We start from the raw sequence: 14925 nt of genomic DNA, 5'->3' as shown, positions 1-14925 counted from the left end.
TGCTTTTTTACTTTATATTTTCTAGATTTTACAGCCTAGGTCAACTCTCATGGTTCCAAACCCACCTAAATACTTTTTCACGTTTACACCTTGATTACTTTAGCTTATTTTTCAGTCCCAACGATTCAATGTACAAACTAAACCATGAACGCTTTATTTTATAGCAGCAAACCTGTATCAGGACAAATGTAATCAATGTGATCAAATAAGTCGAACAAGCCGATGGCAATCAAAACTACCTATCGTTTTACAAGAATGTGGGCTCTGTCAGGTTATATAGCTAAATTCTTGAGCCACAACGAAAACAGACTCCCGAACGATCCAGCAACAGTTTATTTCAACCATTTATACTTTTGGCATGTAAAACAAATTTAAGTTTATTGTATCCCAGAGAATCAGTTTCCTCCTAAAAAAACTTCGCAATTTAAAAATCTTGATGCGTTTGCTACTGGCTCGATATTTTCAACAACAAAAAAAAATCTTAAAAGGCCGAGTTATCAGATTCTTAAAAGGCAGGGCTATCTCTCTTTCAAAAAATTGCGCTTCCTTGTCCGTCCAGATTTGTCGCTCTATGTTATTTAGCACCGTTTACAAAGACGGGTCTATATTCCTGTATAGGGATAAGGAACGATGTGACTGGTTGCAAAAAAAATAAACCAAAAAACAATCAAAAAGAATTTAAGTATGCAACACAGAAGAACAGGGCATACTTTTTTGTAGCGTAATTTAGTGTCAGTCTAGGACAATTCAACAAAATTAAATTTACCTGACGCCAAGAATATCCACCGTTACTGCTAATAAAAAGTCCAGGATGACCTTTGAAAGATTTTCCAAGAACTCCCGTGGCCATTAGGATTCCAATAGCTGAGCTACTTGACACAATAGGAACAGTTCGAATGGATGGATACAGCATTGTCAGTCTCTGTGACAAATGGAGGGAGCAGCCATCATTCTGAAATAAATGTTAATTAAACATGGCAAATGTAACGGTCTTTTGAAAAAGAACCTCGATGTTTCTGCTGTTGTGGCTTGGATAGATTCAGTGTTACATACAAAATGTTTTATTCTAAGTGATTGTATAGCTGTCTTATTACTTTAAAATTCTGATTTGCAAATAACTGATTGTGTTTGCACACGATTTGTAGAGGTCAACATGAAATGTGCGGCACAGATCACAATGGCACAGCGTTATACAAGTAGCAGGATAGTTTTTATACAATAGCGTGGCAGACAACTGGTTTTGATTACGCTCTGTGGTGGTGTAGTGGGATTGAGTTCAGCTTGGTAATACGGCACCCGGAGTTTCATCTCCGAGACAGCAGGCCACCACAGGTCCCGATATTTGATTCCAGTAGTGAGATTATACGAAAGCGTTTCCACAATAAGCCAAACAGGATAAAGTAGAAGTTTTTCATAGAGGTTCATAGAATATGAGAAACCGCTAAAAGATACAATTTGGAACTTTATTTTGGTTTAACAGGATTTCAAAATTAATAGCGCCGCAGAAGTACAAAATCAAACAGTTCGTGGTAACGAACTGTAAGTAAGGAGCGACCCGGCTCAATAGTCACCGAAACTCTAAAAAATGGAATTTTGATACCAATAGATAAATCAATAGAATCATATTTTTATGCTGATTTCAAATATATAAGTTTCATTAAGTTTAGTTTTACCCATCAAAAGTTACGCATTTAAGAAAATTTGCCTTATTTTTGAAAAAAGGGGGAAACACCCCCAAAAAGTCATATAACTTTAATGAAAATCACACCATCGGATTCAGCATATCAGAAAACCCTACTGCGGAAGTTCCAAGCTCATATCTGCAAAAATGTGGAATTTTGTATTTTTTGTCAGAAGAAAGATCACGGATGCCTGTTTATTTTTATTTATTTTTTTTTTTTTTATTTCTCCAGGGGTGATCGTATCGATCCACTAGTCTTAGAATATCATAAGAGGGCTCATTTGAACGGAAATTAAAAGTTCTGGTGTCCTTTTTAAGTGACCAAAAAAATTGGAGGGCAAATTGGCCCCCTCCCACGCTCCTTTTTTCCCAAAGTCACCCAATCAAAATTTTGAGACAGCCATTTTTTCAGCATAGTCGAAAATCTAATAAATATGTCTTGGAGGATGATTTAATCCCCCACAGTTCTCGGGAGAAGGGCTGGAAGTTATGAACTTTGCCCATTCTTTACATATAGTATTGGTTAATGGGAAGTATAAAGACGTTTCAGGAGAGATTTTTTTCTGATGGGGGGGGGGGGTGTTGGATTAGGGTATTACGGGGGAGGATCCTTCAATGGAGGATGTTTCCGTGGGGGAAGGGACATTTCTATGAAGGGGGTACCAGATTTCCCAGCATTTTCTAAAAAAAGATTAGAAATAAAATGAAAAAAGAACAAGTGTTTTAAAGTGAAAGTAAGGTTCAAAATTAAAACTTAAAACGAAAAGAAATTATTACGCATTTGAGGGGGTACACCCCCAAGTCAATACCTCGTCCTTTTCGCTAAAGTTTTTTTTAGTAGTTTAAAAAAAACTATCTATTCTAATTAACCGGCCTTTGTGATTCAGGGGTTTGTGATTCGAAGAAAATTCAAACTTTAGCGTAAAGAGCAAGGTATCGACGAGGGGGCAAACTCCCTAATATACGTAATAAAACATACGAATATAGAAGTTCGTTACTTAAGTAAATTCTTAAGTTACGTCAGAACAAAATTTCGCGAAAGCCATTTAGCCAAAAAAGTAAAATTAATATGCAAATTTCGTTTTAATTATTCATGTACGGTGAGCCACAATCAAAGCTGCATTAATTTAAAAAATTTCAGAAATTAAATAAAAAAAACAAATTTTTTTAACTGAAAGTAAGGAGCGACATTAAAACTTAAAACGAACAGAAATTATTCCGTATATGATAGGGGCTGTCCCCTCCTCAATACCTCGCTCTTTACGCTAAAGTTTGAACCAGTCACACAACTTTATCTTTTAAAACAATAAAAACTTTAGCGTAAAGAGCAAGGTATGGAGGAGGGGACATCCCCTTGCATACACGGAATAATTTCTGTTCGTTTTAAGTTTAAATGTCGCTCCTTACTTCCAGTTAAAAAAAACTTATTTTTTTTATTTAATTCAAAACAAGATTATCCTTCATGGCAATCCTTCATGGCAATCCTTCATGGCAATATCCTTCACTATACCAAATCACAACTATTTCCAAAAGAAAACATCCGCTCTGTTGTATTCAGTTCCAACTGCTTTTCATTGACACCCATCCCGCTAGTTTACATAAAAAGAGGTTTAGGTAAATAATGTCCCACTGGTTTCTTATTTTCTTGTCTTTTAACATTTTTTGCTTATTTCCCTATTCGCGTAATTTTTGGGGTTACACAGGACATATATACAATTTATAGGTAACTGTTTTTAAGCTTTTTTAATTTGGAGGAAAATCAGGTGAAGAATTTTTGTAAGTTGTAAATATGACCCTTAAAGAAAAATCTATTCCTGGCCCTGTTTCCGAAAATCTCCTATGCGATATGGTTGATGCTTAAGCTATAAATTTGAGTGTCTCCAGTTCAAGGAGTGTCCGACGCGATTCATTATGACATATAACAAATCGAGCCCCCTTATTCAGTCAGATAGTCTAATTCTTGCAGGTTTATTTAGTTAAAGTATAAAAACTACAGGAAGCGAAGTACTACTTTCTAAACTAAAAGAGTTGAAAGCTGAATATATTATTAGAGTTAGAAGCCGTGATGGAATCATTGGCCTCTTCTCGGCTATCGTCCGTCTGCCAAGGAAACATGCGCTCAGATGTACTTACGAGACCTGAACCTCACTTCTACAATAGCACTATCCCAACTTTTCATAAATTAACAACATAACATCATCCTTAAAATAGCCAATATTCCGTTTTTGGCTATAAATCTTTTATTTTGTTATTATTCAGAAGTCGGCATCGTGAATTTATCGTGAACATTCTTCAGTTTTATAGCTTCTTGTCCCTTTCCCGACTGCCCAGGTTTTAGGAATTTCCAATTTTTGATAATTGACCTATTTTTCTAAAAGCCCTCCTCCCCCGAAAAATATCGCTATTTCCAAAGTTTTCAAATACATTCTTATGTTTTACACACAATTACCTAATTTTTGGGCGTATTTTTTCAACTTGTGCCTCCCCCAACCATTCTGAATTGAATTACTGTTTGCGTGCATAGAGAGCCAAGACGTTTGGCTGTAGTTCTTTTTCTTTCCTTCTTTAGATGATTGACCAGAAAAAGAACGTTCTGATATTCTAACAAAGCCATCTATTGGTTTATCCAACCAAAGCTTTAACAAACACATAAAATCAAGTGTTAAAAAATAGGACATATTGGGCACTTTAGATGAATCTGGCTATGCAAAATGTATCGTAGAAAAACAAATCGGAAAACTTTGGTTCTGTGTGTATACGTATATCCTATTAAGTAATTTATTTATGAAAACGTCAGTAATAAGCCAAAAAGCCGCCTCGAAAATACCAAACAAAAGTCACTGAGGTTAAACAAAGTTATTTAAGCAAGAATCGGCACATTGGACTCATTTACTTCACAACAATGGAACGCAATTATTATTTAATTCACAGATCATCATCCTGGGATTACCTGTTAAAAATAAAAAGCTAGAATTTGAAAGAAGGATTAAATTTACCTTTTGACATTTTATCGGTTGCCCTTCATCATCAACTCGTGGTGACTGAATAGGTTTCCATTCACCTCCCATATCAAAAGTGATGACAGTCACCAAATCCTCTGGTGTGACATGGGGTGTGGTAACATTTGGTCTTAGTTGTGATGCAATATATGTGCCTCGTAGGCCACGCACTTTGTGAATATCAACAAACGAATCTGTTGATGCACTCCTAAAAATATAAAACTAATATTGAATTTTGGTCTTAGTTGTGATGCAATATATGTGCCTCGTAGGCCACGCACTTTGTGAATATCAACAAACGAATCTGTTGATGCACTCCTAAAAATATAAAACTAATATTTAATTTTGATCATAATGTACACATTGTCAGCTTACATTTCATCAGCTTAAAGTACATGTATTCATGTTACGGACCCGTACAAATCATATGAAGGGTGAGATAGCGGTGTCAACAGGGAGGATTCGCCTCCAGAAATTCCTGAATTTTCATCATAATATACACAATTTCAGCTTAAATTTCGTCAGCTTAAAGTACGTACATTCACTTGTTTCTGACCTGTACTTGAGTTAGAGCAAAAAAAAGCTTTTTTATTGGAAAACACCTTTTTTGGTATTTTCATTTCAAAAAGAGATATTTGCATATCCCTAAATTTGAAAGACCCATTTTGCCCTCCTTGAATTTTCGTGAAATGATGCCATTGAGTAAGATATTAAATTTTGAACTCGATTCGTAGTTAGCTTAATTTAAAATTTTATCCGTCCCAAGAATACGTACATTAGCTGTTTCCTGAATTGGTTATCATACTAAAACTCGTGAGAAAATTAAACATAAAAAAAAAAAACAATTTTTTTTTCTATGTTGAGTTTTTTTTTTCTGAATTTCTCAATTGGTTTTATCTAGTAAAATTAATTAAAAAAACTTTCCGAAAAATAAGTTTTTCAAAGAAAAATAATGGCTATCTTACAATTAGGCTCAACATACAAAAATAAATGTTAAAATAAAAAAAAAACCCGACCAGAAATTACTATTAAAGAATAAATAAAACCCAAAACGAACAGAAAATTAAATAAACAATCATAGCAAAAAACACACAACAAGTAATAATATAAATGAATAAATAGATCTTAAAGCGAGTAATGCTTAGATTGAATATGAAAATCAAGCTTAAAATGAAAAAAAAATAATTTCTGTTCGTTTTGGGTTTCATTTATTCTTTAATAGTAATTTCAGGTCGTTTTGAGTTTGAATTTTTACAGGTATTTGTATCACCTGAGCTTAAGTTTAAAATGGCCTTTACTTTTCTTTGAAAAACTTATTTTTCTGAAAGTTTTTTTTAATTCATTTTTGTTCATTTTTTATTCCAAAAAGTTTCAAGCTTTTAGGGCATGGGGGGGGGGGGGGGGTTTGCTTACAGTCCGATTATTCTTGTCTATACGATTACCTCTTTGATAAAAACCTTATATATGAACAATAGACAGCTTGCATAACTTGTGAACAGCGATTGACAACAATGAATGGATTGAAGAAATAGCAAGTTTAATTAAAGCAATATTGCGTTAATTAAATAAATTACATTACTTTAGACTACGTTAGGGGGGAGGGCACCCCCTCGCCCCTCCCCTGGATCCGCCACTGCCTTACACTCTCTGTTTCTTTCCTTGTTAGGGTGGAGAGCAGATGCCTAATAGGTGTTAGTACCAACACATTCTTACTCTCATTGGGTCTTTAGGTATAAACAGAATAAGTTCAAATGTAGGAGTGGGGATTAAGGGCGTGGGGGGGGGGGGTTATTTGCCCTTCGAGCTATTTTGACTCTTAAGAGCTGGACTAGAACTTCCAATTTCCAATCAAATGAGCCCTCTCTGAAGTTTATACGAGAATCCCTTCCTGCCCCCGGGCCCTGGGGAGTTTTGTCGACGCCAGAGTTTTGTTACTTAACCTTTCAACTATTTTTAACAAAATGATATTTTTAACCCTTGCATATAAAGTAGCTCTGGGGGGAAAATAATAAAAAATATTGAAGCTATATAAGATTTATTCACTAATTTATGTTTGCACCGGTTATCTTTATGTTTGTAAGATAGTTAATTTTAATTTCTGTTCGTTCGGGGTTTTAGGCTTCTGCAGTGAGGCGATACCCAACCTCTTGTTTGTAGTTATTTTATTCGATTCAAACTACGTTTAATAAAATGGCTGTCTCAAAAATTTTGATTGGATGTGTTTGGGGAAAAGGTTGGCGTGAGAGGAGGGTTAGTTGCTCTCAAATCACTGTCGACTGTTAAAAGAGCATTAGCCCTTTGAATTTCCAATCGAATGAGCCTTTTTTGAAGTTTCTACGACACCGCCTTCTATAAAAACCTTATATACCCCCAAGGTATTACTTAAAACCCTTGCCTTGAGCGTTGTGGGGAAGTGTCCTCCTAAAAAACCTATTTTCTATGTGAAAATCAACTACGCTGACCCAAATTGCTATCTCAAAATTCTGATTGGATGTATTTGGGGAAATGATGAACGTGGGGGGGGGGGGCTAGTTTCTCTCCATTCACTTTAGAATATCAAATATGGTACAATCCCTTTGAATTTCTAAACGAATGAGCCTTTTATGAAGTTTCTACTAAAAAGCCTTTTATAAAAACCGTATATGCTCCCAGGGCATAACTTAAAACCATTGCCCTGAGGGATGTGGGGGAGTGTCCTCCTCAAAAACATATTTTCTATCTGGAAATCAACTACGCTGAACAAAGTGGCTATCTCAAAATTTGGATTGGATGGGTTTGGGGGAAAGATGAGCTTGGGGGAGGGCGAATTGCCCTCCAGTCACTTTCGACCATTAAAAAGGGCACTATCCCTTTGAATTTCCAATCGAATGAGCTTTTTTTGAAGTTTCTACGACAACACCTTCTATAAAAACTTTATATGCCCCCAGGGCATAACTTAAAACCCTTGCCCTGAGGGTTGTGGGGGAGTGTCCTCCTCAAAAACATATTTTCTATCTGGAAATCAACAACGCTGAACAAAATGGCTATCTCAAAATTTTTATTGGATGTGTTTGGGGAAATGAAGGGCGTGAGGGGGGGGCTAGTTGCCCTCCAATCACTTTCGACTATTAACAAGGGCACTAGTCATTTGAATTTCCAATCGAATGAGCCTTTTTTGAAGTTTCTATGACAACACCTTCTATAAAAACCCTATATGCCCCAAGGGCATAACTTAAAACTCTTGCCCTGAGGGTTGTGGGGGAGTGTCCTACTCAAAAACGTATTTTCTATCTGGAAATCAACTACGCTGAACAAAATGGCTATCTCAAAATTTTGATTGGATGTATTTGGGAGAATGATGAGCGTGAGGGTGGGGAAGGGGGGGGGGGTTAGTTGCCCTCCAAACATTTTCGACTATTAAAAAGGGCACTAGAACTCTCGATTTCCAATCGAATGAGCCCCCTTTGAAGTTTCTACGACGACCCTTTCCGTAAGAAGTGCCTCTGGGAAAAAATAAATAATAATTAAACATTGGAGCCGTATGGCCTTTACTATAGGCAACGCTACAGCGTTGCCTCTGAAAGTTACCAATGAGAAAATCAAAAGCTAGTTTATAGCTTCTTTGAAGAAGTTTAAATTTAAGAAAGCACTATTAAAAGGAAATGATGGTCATATACTGACTTTCTTATGTTCTGATACCAGTCCCTTCTAGGAAAAAAAAACAACCTGATACCCCATCCCCTTAGAGGTTACTGAAGGTATTTTCGATCAGTTATATTAAGATGTTATTAAATACCACATTTATGCATCCATGTCCTCAACGATTAGCAAACCAAAAACTATGAAATCATTAACCTTTGAACGGAGATTTTCTTTCTATGGGGAGCACAATTTTAAAAGTAACCCTACCTCCCAGTACAATAACTTCAGTTTCAAATATATTAACAACGTATTGGAAAAATAAAGTAAATAAAACATCTAAATGTAATACCTATTTACATGTAAAAACAAAGACATAGTGCATAGTGTATATATATATATATATATATATATATATATATATATATATATATATATATATATATATATATATATATATATATATATATATATATATATATATATATATATATATATATATAGAGAGAGAGAGAGAGAGAGAGAGAGAGTATGTGTGTGTGTAAATATCACCATGTAATAGGTTTTCTGACATATACTGGCTAAGAAATGTATATCGGTATGTTTTCTAAACTGAAACAATTAACAATTTACCTTTCGCCAATAAAGATCTAAAGCCAAACCGACTGATCATGTGACCAAACATTATTTTCCGCATTTTCTTCCGTAAAAAATCCCGGGGAAAAAAACGAGAAAAAGGTCAGTTTCTTCCAGGATGTTACCCGTGTTACCGGTGCGACAAAAAGCAAATAATATTTAACAACAATTAAAATTACCGTTCCAGTTGAGAGCGAACTAACAGTTGAAACAATCCATAATTAACTTCGCACTAAATTTCTATGAATACGGTTAACTAGCATCTTTAGAGCATCAACTTCCGCGTAATCATTATCCCATTCGGAAAAAAATGGAGGAAAATGACCAAACATATGAGAATTAATTAGTATTAAGGCGTTAACACACATATTTTTCATATGTGTCACTTTATGACTAATTTAGCTTGAGTCTAATTTTGAAGGTATGGAGGAGACTGACATAAATAATTGCAAACTTCGCACAACAAAGAATTCTCTAATGAAGAACTATTGCAATTAGAATTGGAATTTGCTAATGAAGAAGGTGAGAGTGACCGTTCAATAGAAATCTCCAAAAAACAAAATCTAACCTCAAAACAAATTTTCAAAGCGTTGTGTTTGATTGACCAAGCTACGGAGATTAAAAAAAAACAATCCTGACAGCAGAAGGAGTTTTAAAATGTCCCAGGCGGTAGCTACGATTATCAATTGCTACAAGGAAATTTTATTTTACGTTTAAAAAAAAAAGCTGTTCATTATGTATTGGACCAATTTTTTGTGCAAGAAAGCCGACTTACGACAACACCCATTATGGACTCATCAGAATGTGATTAAGTTTAATTTTAGTTTTTATAAATTAATTGAAGACATTAGTTTATTTTGTTTTAATTGGATTCGTTTTTATGTTTTTTGCATGTATGTAATAAAATCTTATATTATTTTTTTTTTAACGTTTACTTTGTTCAATTTTCTTTTTAAAAAGTAGTATTTTCGTAACCCCGTAAAGATCTTCAATCTTTACACGGTTAGCTATAGAAAATATTAATTCACTTTGCGTCGTGTCTTTTTGCAAGGTAACCCCGACGCAAAGTGAGGTATTGGTGTATACTGATTACGCAATTGATTACGCAATAAAATTACTCATATTTTAATAACCATTATAATGCGTACTCACGAAGTTTGAAAATTTTCAAACTTCGTGAGTAGTCATTGAACTTTTATTTTATTGTTTAAGGGGGGGGGGGGAGAAGGGTAAACATTAGGAGCTCGAAAACACCTTTCCAGGCTAGGAAAGTCCGCAAAAGGTGTCAGAGTTACCCCTACTCCTCCCTCAAACTCATTTTTTCAAATTTTTTAATATTTCTTACTCAAAATATCATTTTTTTTTTACCATTGGGCGCCCCCCCCCCTTAAACAATAAAATAAAAGTTCAATGACTACTCACGAAGTTTGAAAATTTTTGTGCTAGATGAAACTATAAAGAAGTAATCAACAGCCGAAATTAGGGTACTTTAAGGTACTTTAAGGAATCTGTTCCTTAAAAAAAGCAAAATAAAAAAAAAGCAAAAATTAGGGTACTTTAAAGAATTTGCCAGTACCTAATTCCATTATTTCTCTGTTTGTGAGGCTTGAAAGATTCGTCTAAATAATTTGTGAATTAAAAAAAAATCTAGATCTAAGATAATAAGGTTAATTTTATTCGTAAATAAAAGATTAAACAATAGTAAACATCTTTGAAGTTTCGCTGTAGGGCTAAATATTCTGTTTATAAGAAAAGAAACATTCTCGTTTTCTAATGCATATGAACGTATGAAAAGAAGAACGCAAAAATAAAGAAGAATGAAAGAGACCAAAAAGAAAAGAAAAATAATCATTTAAGCCTTGCACGTAAATTCTGCGAGTTTTTTTCTTTTTTTTTGGGGGGGGGGGTTCTTTGATCCCTTACAATCATTTAAGGGCATTCTCTCATTCAAGTCGTTGATTTTAAGTTGCTTCCTGGGTGCTTTTAGGCCTAAAGAAAGCAGTGCATTCCCATTTTGGTTTATACGAAAATAATTTTCGGTTTATTTAACTTTTGGACTTTTGTTTTTCTTCACTGCTTTTCCTATTTTACTGTTAATGTTTTATTTTATTGCAAAATTTTGACTATCAGATTGACTCACTTTATTGGTTTTGAGCTGATATGCCATACTAGCCACGCGGTTAGTGTGCTAGACTTGAAATGCAGTATCCGTAAAGGTAGGGGGTTCGAGTCCCGGTGTCGCTGACTGTTTGATTTCGAAGGGGGGTCAACTGTGTGACTATGTAAGCTCAGTCAGAGTCGACCGAGCTCCAATTGGGTGCCTTGAGAATTCTGAGGAGAAACACGGGAAACGTCTGATGATTTGCCCCTAACAATGGAGTGTACTCCCAGCCAAAGGCAGAGAATCAGGAGATCATACGGAAATTTCTTTAGAAGTTTAAAGTGTCTAAAATTATTTACAGCAGCAATATTTTAGCTATGATGTTCATCATATGATTTGCAATCATCATTTTAGGTATGACTTTGAAGTAATTCAATAGTTTTTTTTTTACTAATATGATTCCATTATACACTATCATTGATAACGAGCAAGTTGTTTGATGTTTATTTTAGCGCTTATCCGCTGAGACTGATATTGATGTTTATAATCTACATATTCTTTTAATTCCATAAATATGTTTGTCTGAGGTTAGCGTTGTGAAATTAAACGATCAGGCCTAAATGCTGAAGAGCAACTTCTGGGTGTCTTCTCTCTTTTTTTTTCTTCCTAGTTTGTGCTTGAACCGTTGGACAAGCTGAAAAATAAACTCTGATAATTGAAATGTAAAAGATCTAACAAAAGAAAATCAATTTCATCTAGGGAAGAAACGGATCCAAAGCTAGTGAAAAAGAAAAGAAATAAGGGAAATAACGCAAATGCTTTGCCTGTATTGAAACAAGACTTTTCGGCGTTGATGAAAACCAAGATATCGAAGTGGAAACAGTGAGAAACAAACAAAATATAATTAGAAAAAAAAAACAATCGAACTAACCAAACATACAGTTATTCTTGGTGAAAAATACGGGTAGTAATAAAATTCTTAACATGAGTTACTTATGAGTGCGTTCTAGGTGGAAATTAAAATATAATTCTCATTTACTTCAAATTCAATACGAACTAACTTTGGACCTGGTACTAATTACTAGCTGATGCCTTGATACGCATTATAATTGTTATTAAAATATGAGTAATTTTATTGCGTAATCAATTGCGTAATCAGTATACACCAATACCTCACTTTGCGTCGGGGTTACCTTGCAAAAGAAAGTCCGGGTTGCGACTGTAGATCCATTCCTGTAATTTTAAATCTTGTCTATGTTTTATCTAAAATCTCTTCTACACTTACCGAAAGAGATAACAAGTCCCCCCCCCCAAAAAAAAAGTTACAGATATTGTGAAACTTACTTGATCCACGTGCTCTGTGTGGTACTTTCAGGATAGAAATAATAGATGCTTTCCAGTGAGAGAGCAAATCTTGCCGGTTCAACATCTTCGAATGGAGCAGTATATAAATTTGTTGAGACCTGATCATGATTGACGCATACCATCAATTGACCTTCAACGACATCAACTACGTGGTAATCCCTTTTTCGAAGCTCAGTGGGAAATAATGCTTTTTTAAATGATCTTGTGTCTTTCTTTGCAATAAGAAGATCTAAGTCGTTCTAGAGTGAGATAAGAAAAGTTCATTACGAAGCACTAACACAGAGTTTGTAAAGCTAAAACAAATTAAAAAAAACAAGAAGAATTAAGAACAAAACAAGGCAGCTTTTATTCTGTGGACTGTATTTATGTGGTTTAAATTTAAAAGCCATCTGTTTTGTATGCAGGAGGTAAAGGGTACGGCTGCCATCCTGACAGAATTTAAGAGTTTAACTCGATAATATAGCTAGTTTGACATAAAAGCTAACCTTGAGAATGGTACTGAAACTTACTCCAAGAACACCACAAAGAAATAACTTGGATTTTCACTGAAGTCCCCCCCCCCCTAAAAAAAAATCAACAGTCGAAAAAAGGTTTGGAAGACGAGTAAATAATTGTAAGACAAGTTCTCAATGTGACACAAAGTAACTCTCTTCTGCAAAATTAGAAAAATAAACCAAAAACACATCCGACTGGATTTGGCTCTTTGTTCTATGAAAGGGTATGATACAAGATTTAAATCCAAACTGGCCCACCATGAGAAAAACAAAAAAGTAAATCTTGGAGGCAATAGCCATGAGATATTTTGGTCAATAGCCATGTCAAATCATGGTCAATAGCCATGACATATTTTAGAACACACCAACACCTACGAAGATCTTAGGCAAAAAAAAAAAAAAAATAAAGAACAATAGATTAAATGTGGAGTCTTTGATGAGCTATTGTTAAATCCTGAGGTGTCAAAACTTTAAAAAATTAATCAAGAATTTCGTTTCAAATATCTGAACAATACAAAATTTCTCACGACAAAGATTCTGCTTCTGGTAAGAACAATCGACTCCAGGTCTCGCTTTAACTACACAACTCCTTGAAGCTAGTATGAGTTTAATTTGTTGCTAGGAGACAATAAAAAGATTATTCTTTATGCGTGAAAATAATTTCTGAGTGATCTGAATAGATTCTTATAAATCGCTTGATTTTTTCCTCTCTCATTCTCATTTGTTTTCAACTAATGTTTATATAATATGTGCATCTCCCCCCCCCCCTCCATTATTACAGGCTATGGAGCCAAAGTGGGGATCAGTCCCATGTATTTGTTCCTAAGATTTTTTTTTCTTTTAATGAATTTACATAGCATTATCTATCTTATTTAATACAGTGGATAAGAAATGATTAATTATAAACTATAATATCGTATATAATATTATATGTAAATACACAGCAAAGTAAATCGGCGTCTTACATTCGGGTACTTCTCAAGTATATTAATCCATTTACACTTAATCCATATAAATAAATTCTATGCTTTTTATCTTTAAATGTCATTGAGCATTTCTATAGCTAGCTACTAGCAGTTTAATAATAAATTAAAAATAACCCTTTAAAATTTGCACTAACCATCCACTTCACAATTCTTCTTGGGAAACAGCAAAATTTCCTTCCAAAAAGTATAAAAATAATATTTCCGTACAGATTTCCAACAGATTGTAATCAACAACCAAAAGCAATCCTTCGCTACCATTCTTTGACAGAAACAAGAAATAATATCAAAAATACGAACTTGGTTCGTTTTGATTTACGACATCATGCTGTGATCCCAATAAAAAAGTCAGAAACAGAGCGCATGTACAGCTGACTAAACGGGGTCGGAGACAAATCGTATGCACTGTTCACTGAAGAAATTGAAGACGGAGTGCACACACTGTTTACCGGAGGGGATCAGAGACAGACAGAGCGCGGCCACTGTCGACCAAGAGGGGTCAGAGGCGTGGCGTAATCAAAGAAGGAAGAAGACAAAAAAAAAACAATAAGTTATGTGGAATGAGGAATTCTCTGAAGACACTTGACTTACTTGACTTAAGGCTCCTGCCGAGGGTTCGGCGTAGAGAACGATGAGACTAGGCGCCTCCAGGATGACCTATCGCTTGCCAGGCTCGCAGCTTCTTCCACCGGGATGTGGGCTTGGGTGAGGAATTCATCGGCTTTGTCTTTCCACCTAGTGAGTGGGCGTCCTCTGGGTCGTTTTTATCCGTGTAGGGTGGGGTCGAAGTTAAATGCTACCCGTGCTGGGGCGTCGCGTGGCATGCAAATGAGGTGGCCGTACCACCGAACATTACGCTGGGCGAGCTGCGTTGAGAAAGGAGTTTGAGCCGTGCGTGATAGGAGAGTATTGTTGCTTACGAAGTCAGTCCAGTGAAGTCTTTCGATTCTTCGGAGATGTTTCGTCTGAGCGACATCGACGGCGCTGAGGATAGATTTGGCAGCTGGCCACGTCTCCGCTCCATACAGCAGGACGGTGCTGACTGACG

General features: G+C 35.3%; 1 protein-coding gene across 1 annotated transcript in view; it reads right to left on the bottom strand.

Moving 5' to 3' along the window:
* LOC148950640 (uncharacterized) overlaps window positions 1-14925 on the bottom strand; it is a 140387-nt gene that overhangs the window by 94262 nt on the left and 31200 nt on the right. Inside the window, exons 5-7 of the mRNA XM_089092532.1 lie at window positions 12380-12639; window positions 4678-4888; window positions 767-952 (exon numbers count right to left, since the gene is read on the bottom strand). Of these exons, the coding sequence (XP_088948658.1) occupies window positions 767-952; window positions 4678-4888; window positions 12380-12639 (657 nt within the window). The remainder of the gene's footprint in view (window positions 1-766; window positions 953-4677; window positions 4889-12379; window positions 12640-14925) is intronic.

This window comes from Artemia sp. Qi Xiang Cuo, chromosome 7 (assembly GCF_049724085.1).
Source record: "Artemia sp. Qi Xiang Cuo chromosome 7, ASM4972408v1, whole genome shotgun sequence".
In the NCBI taxonomy this organism is placed as follows: Eukaryota; Metazoa; Arthropoda; class Branchiopoda; order Anostraca; family Artemiidae; genus Artemia; species Artemia sp. Qi Xiang Cuo.
The sequence above is the reverse complement of the archived record's forward strand: the minus strand, read 5'-3'. Positions and strand labels throughout refer to the sequence as shown.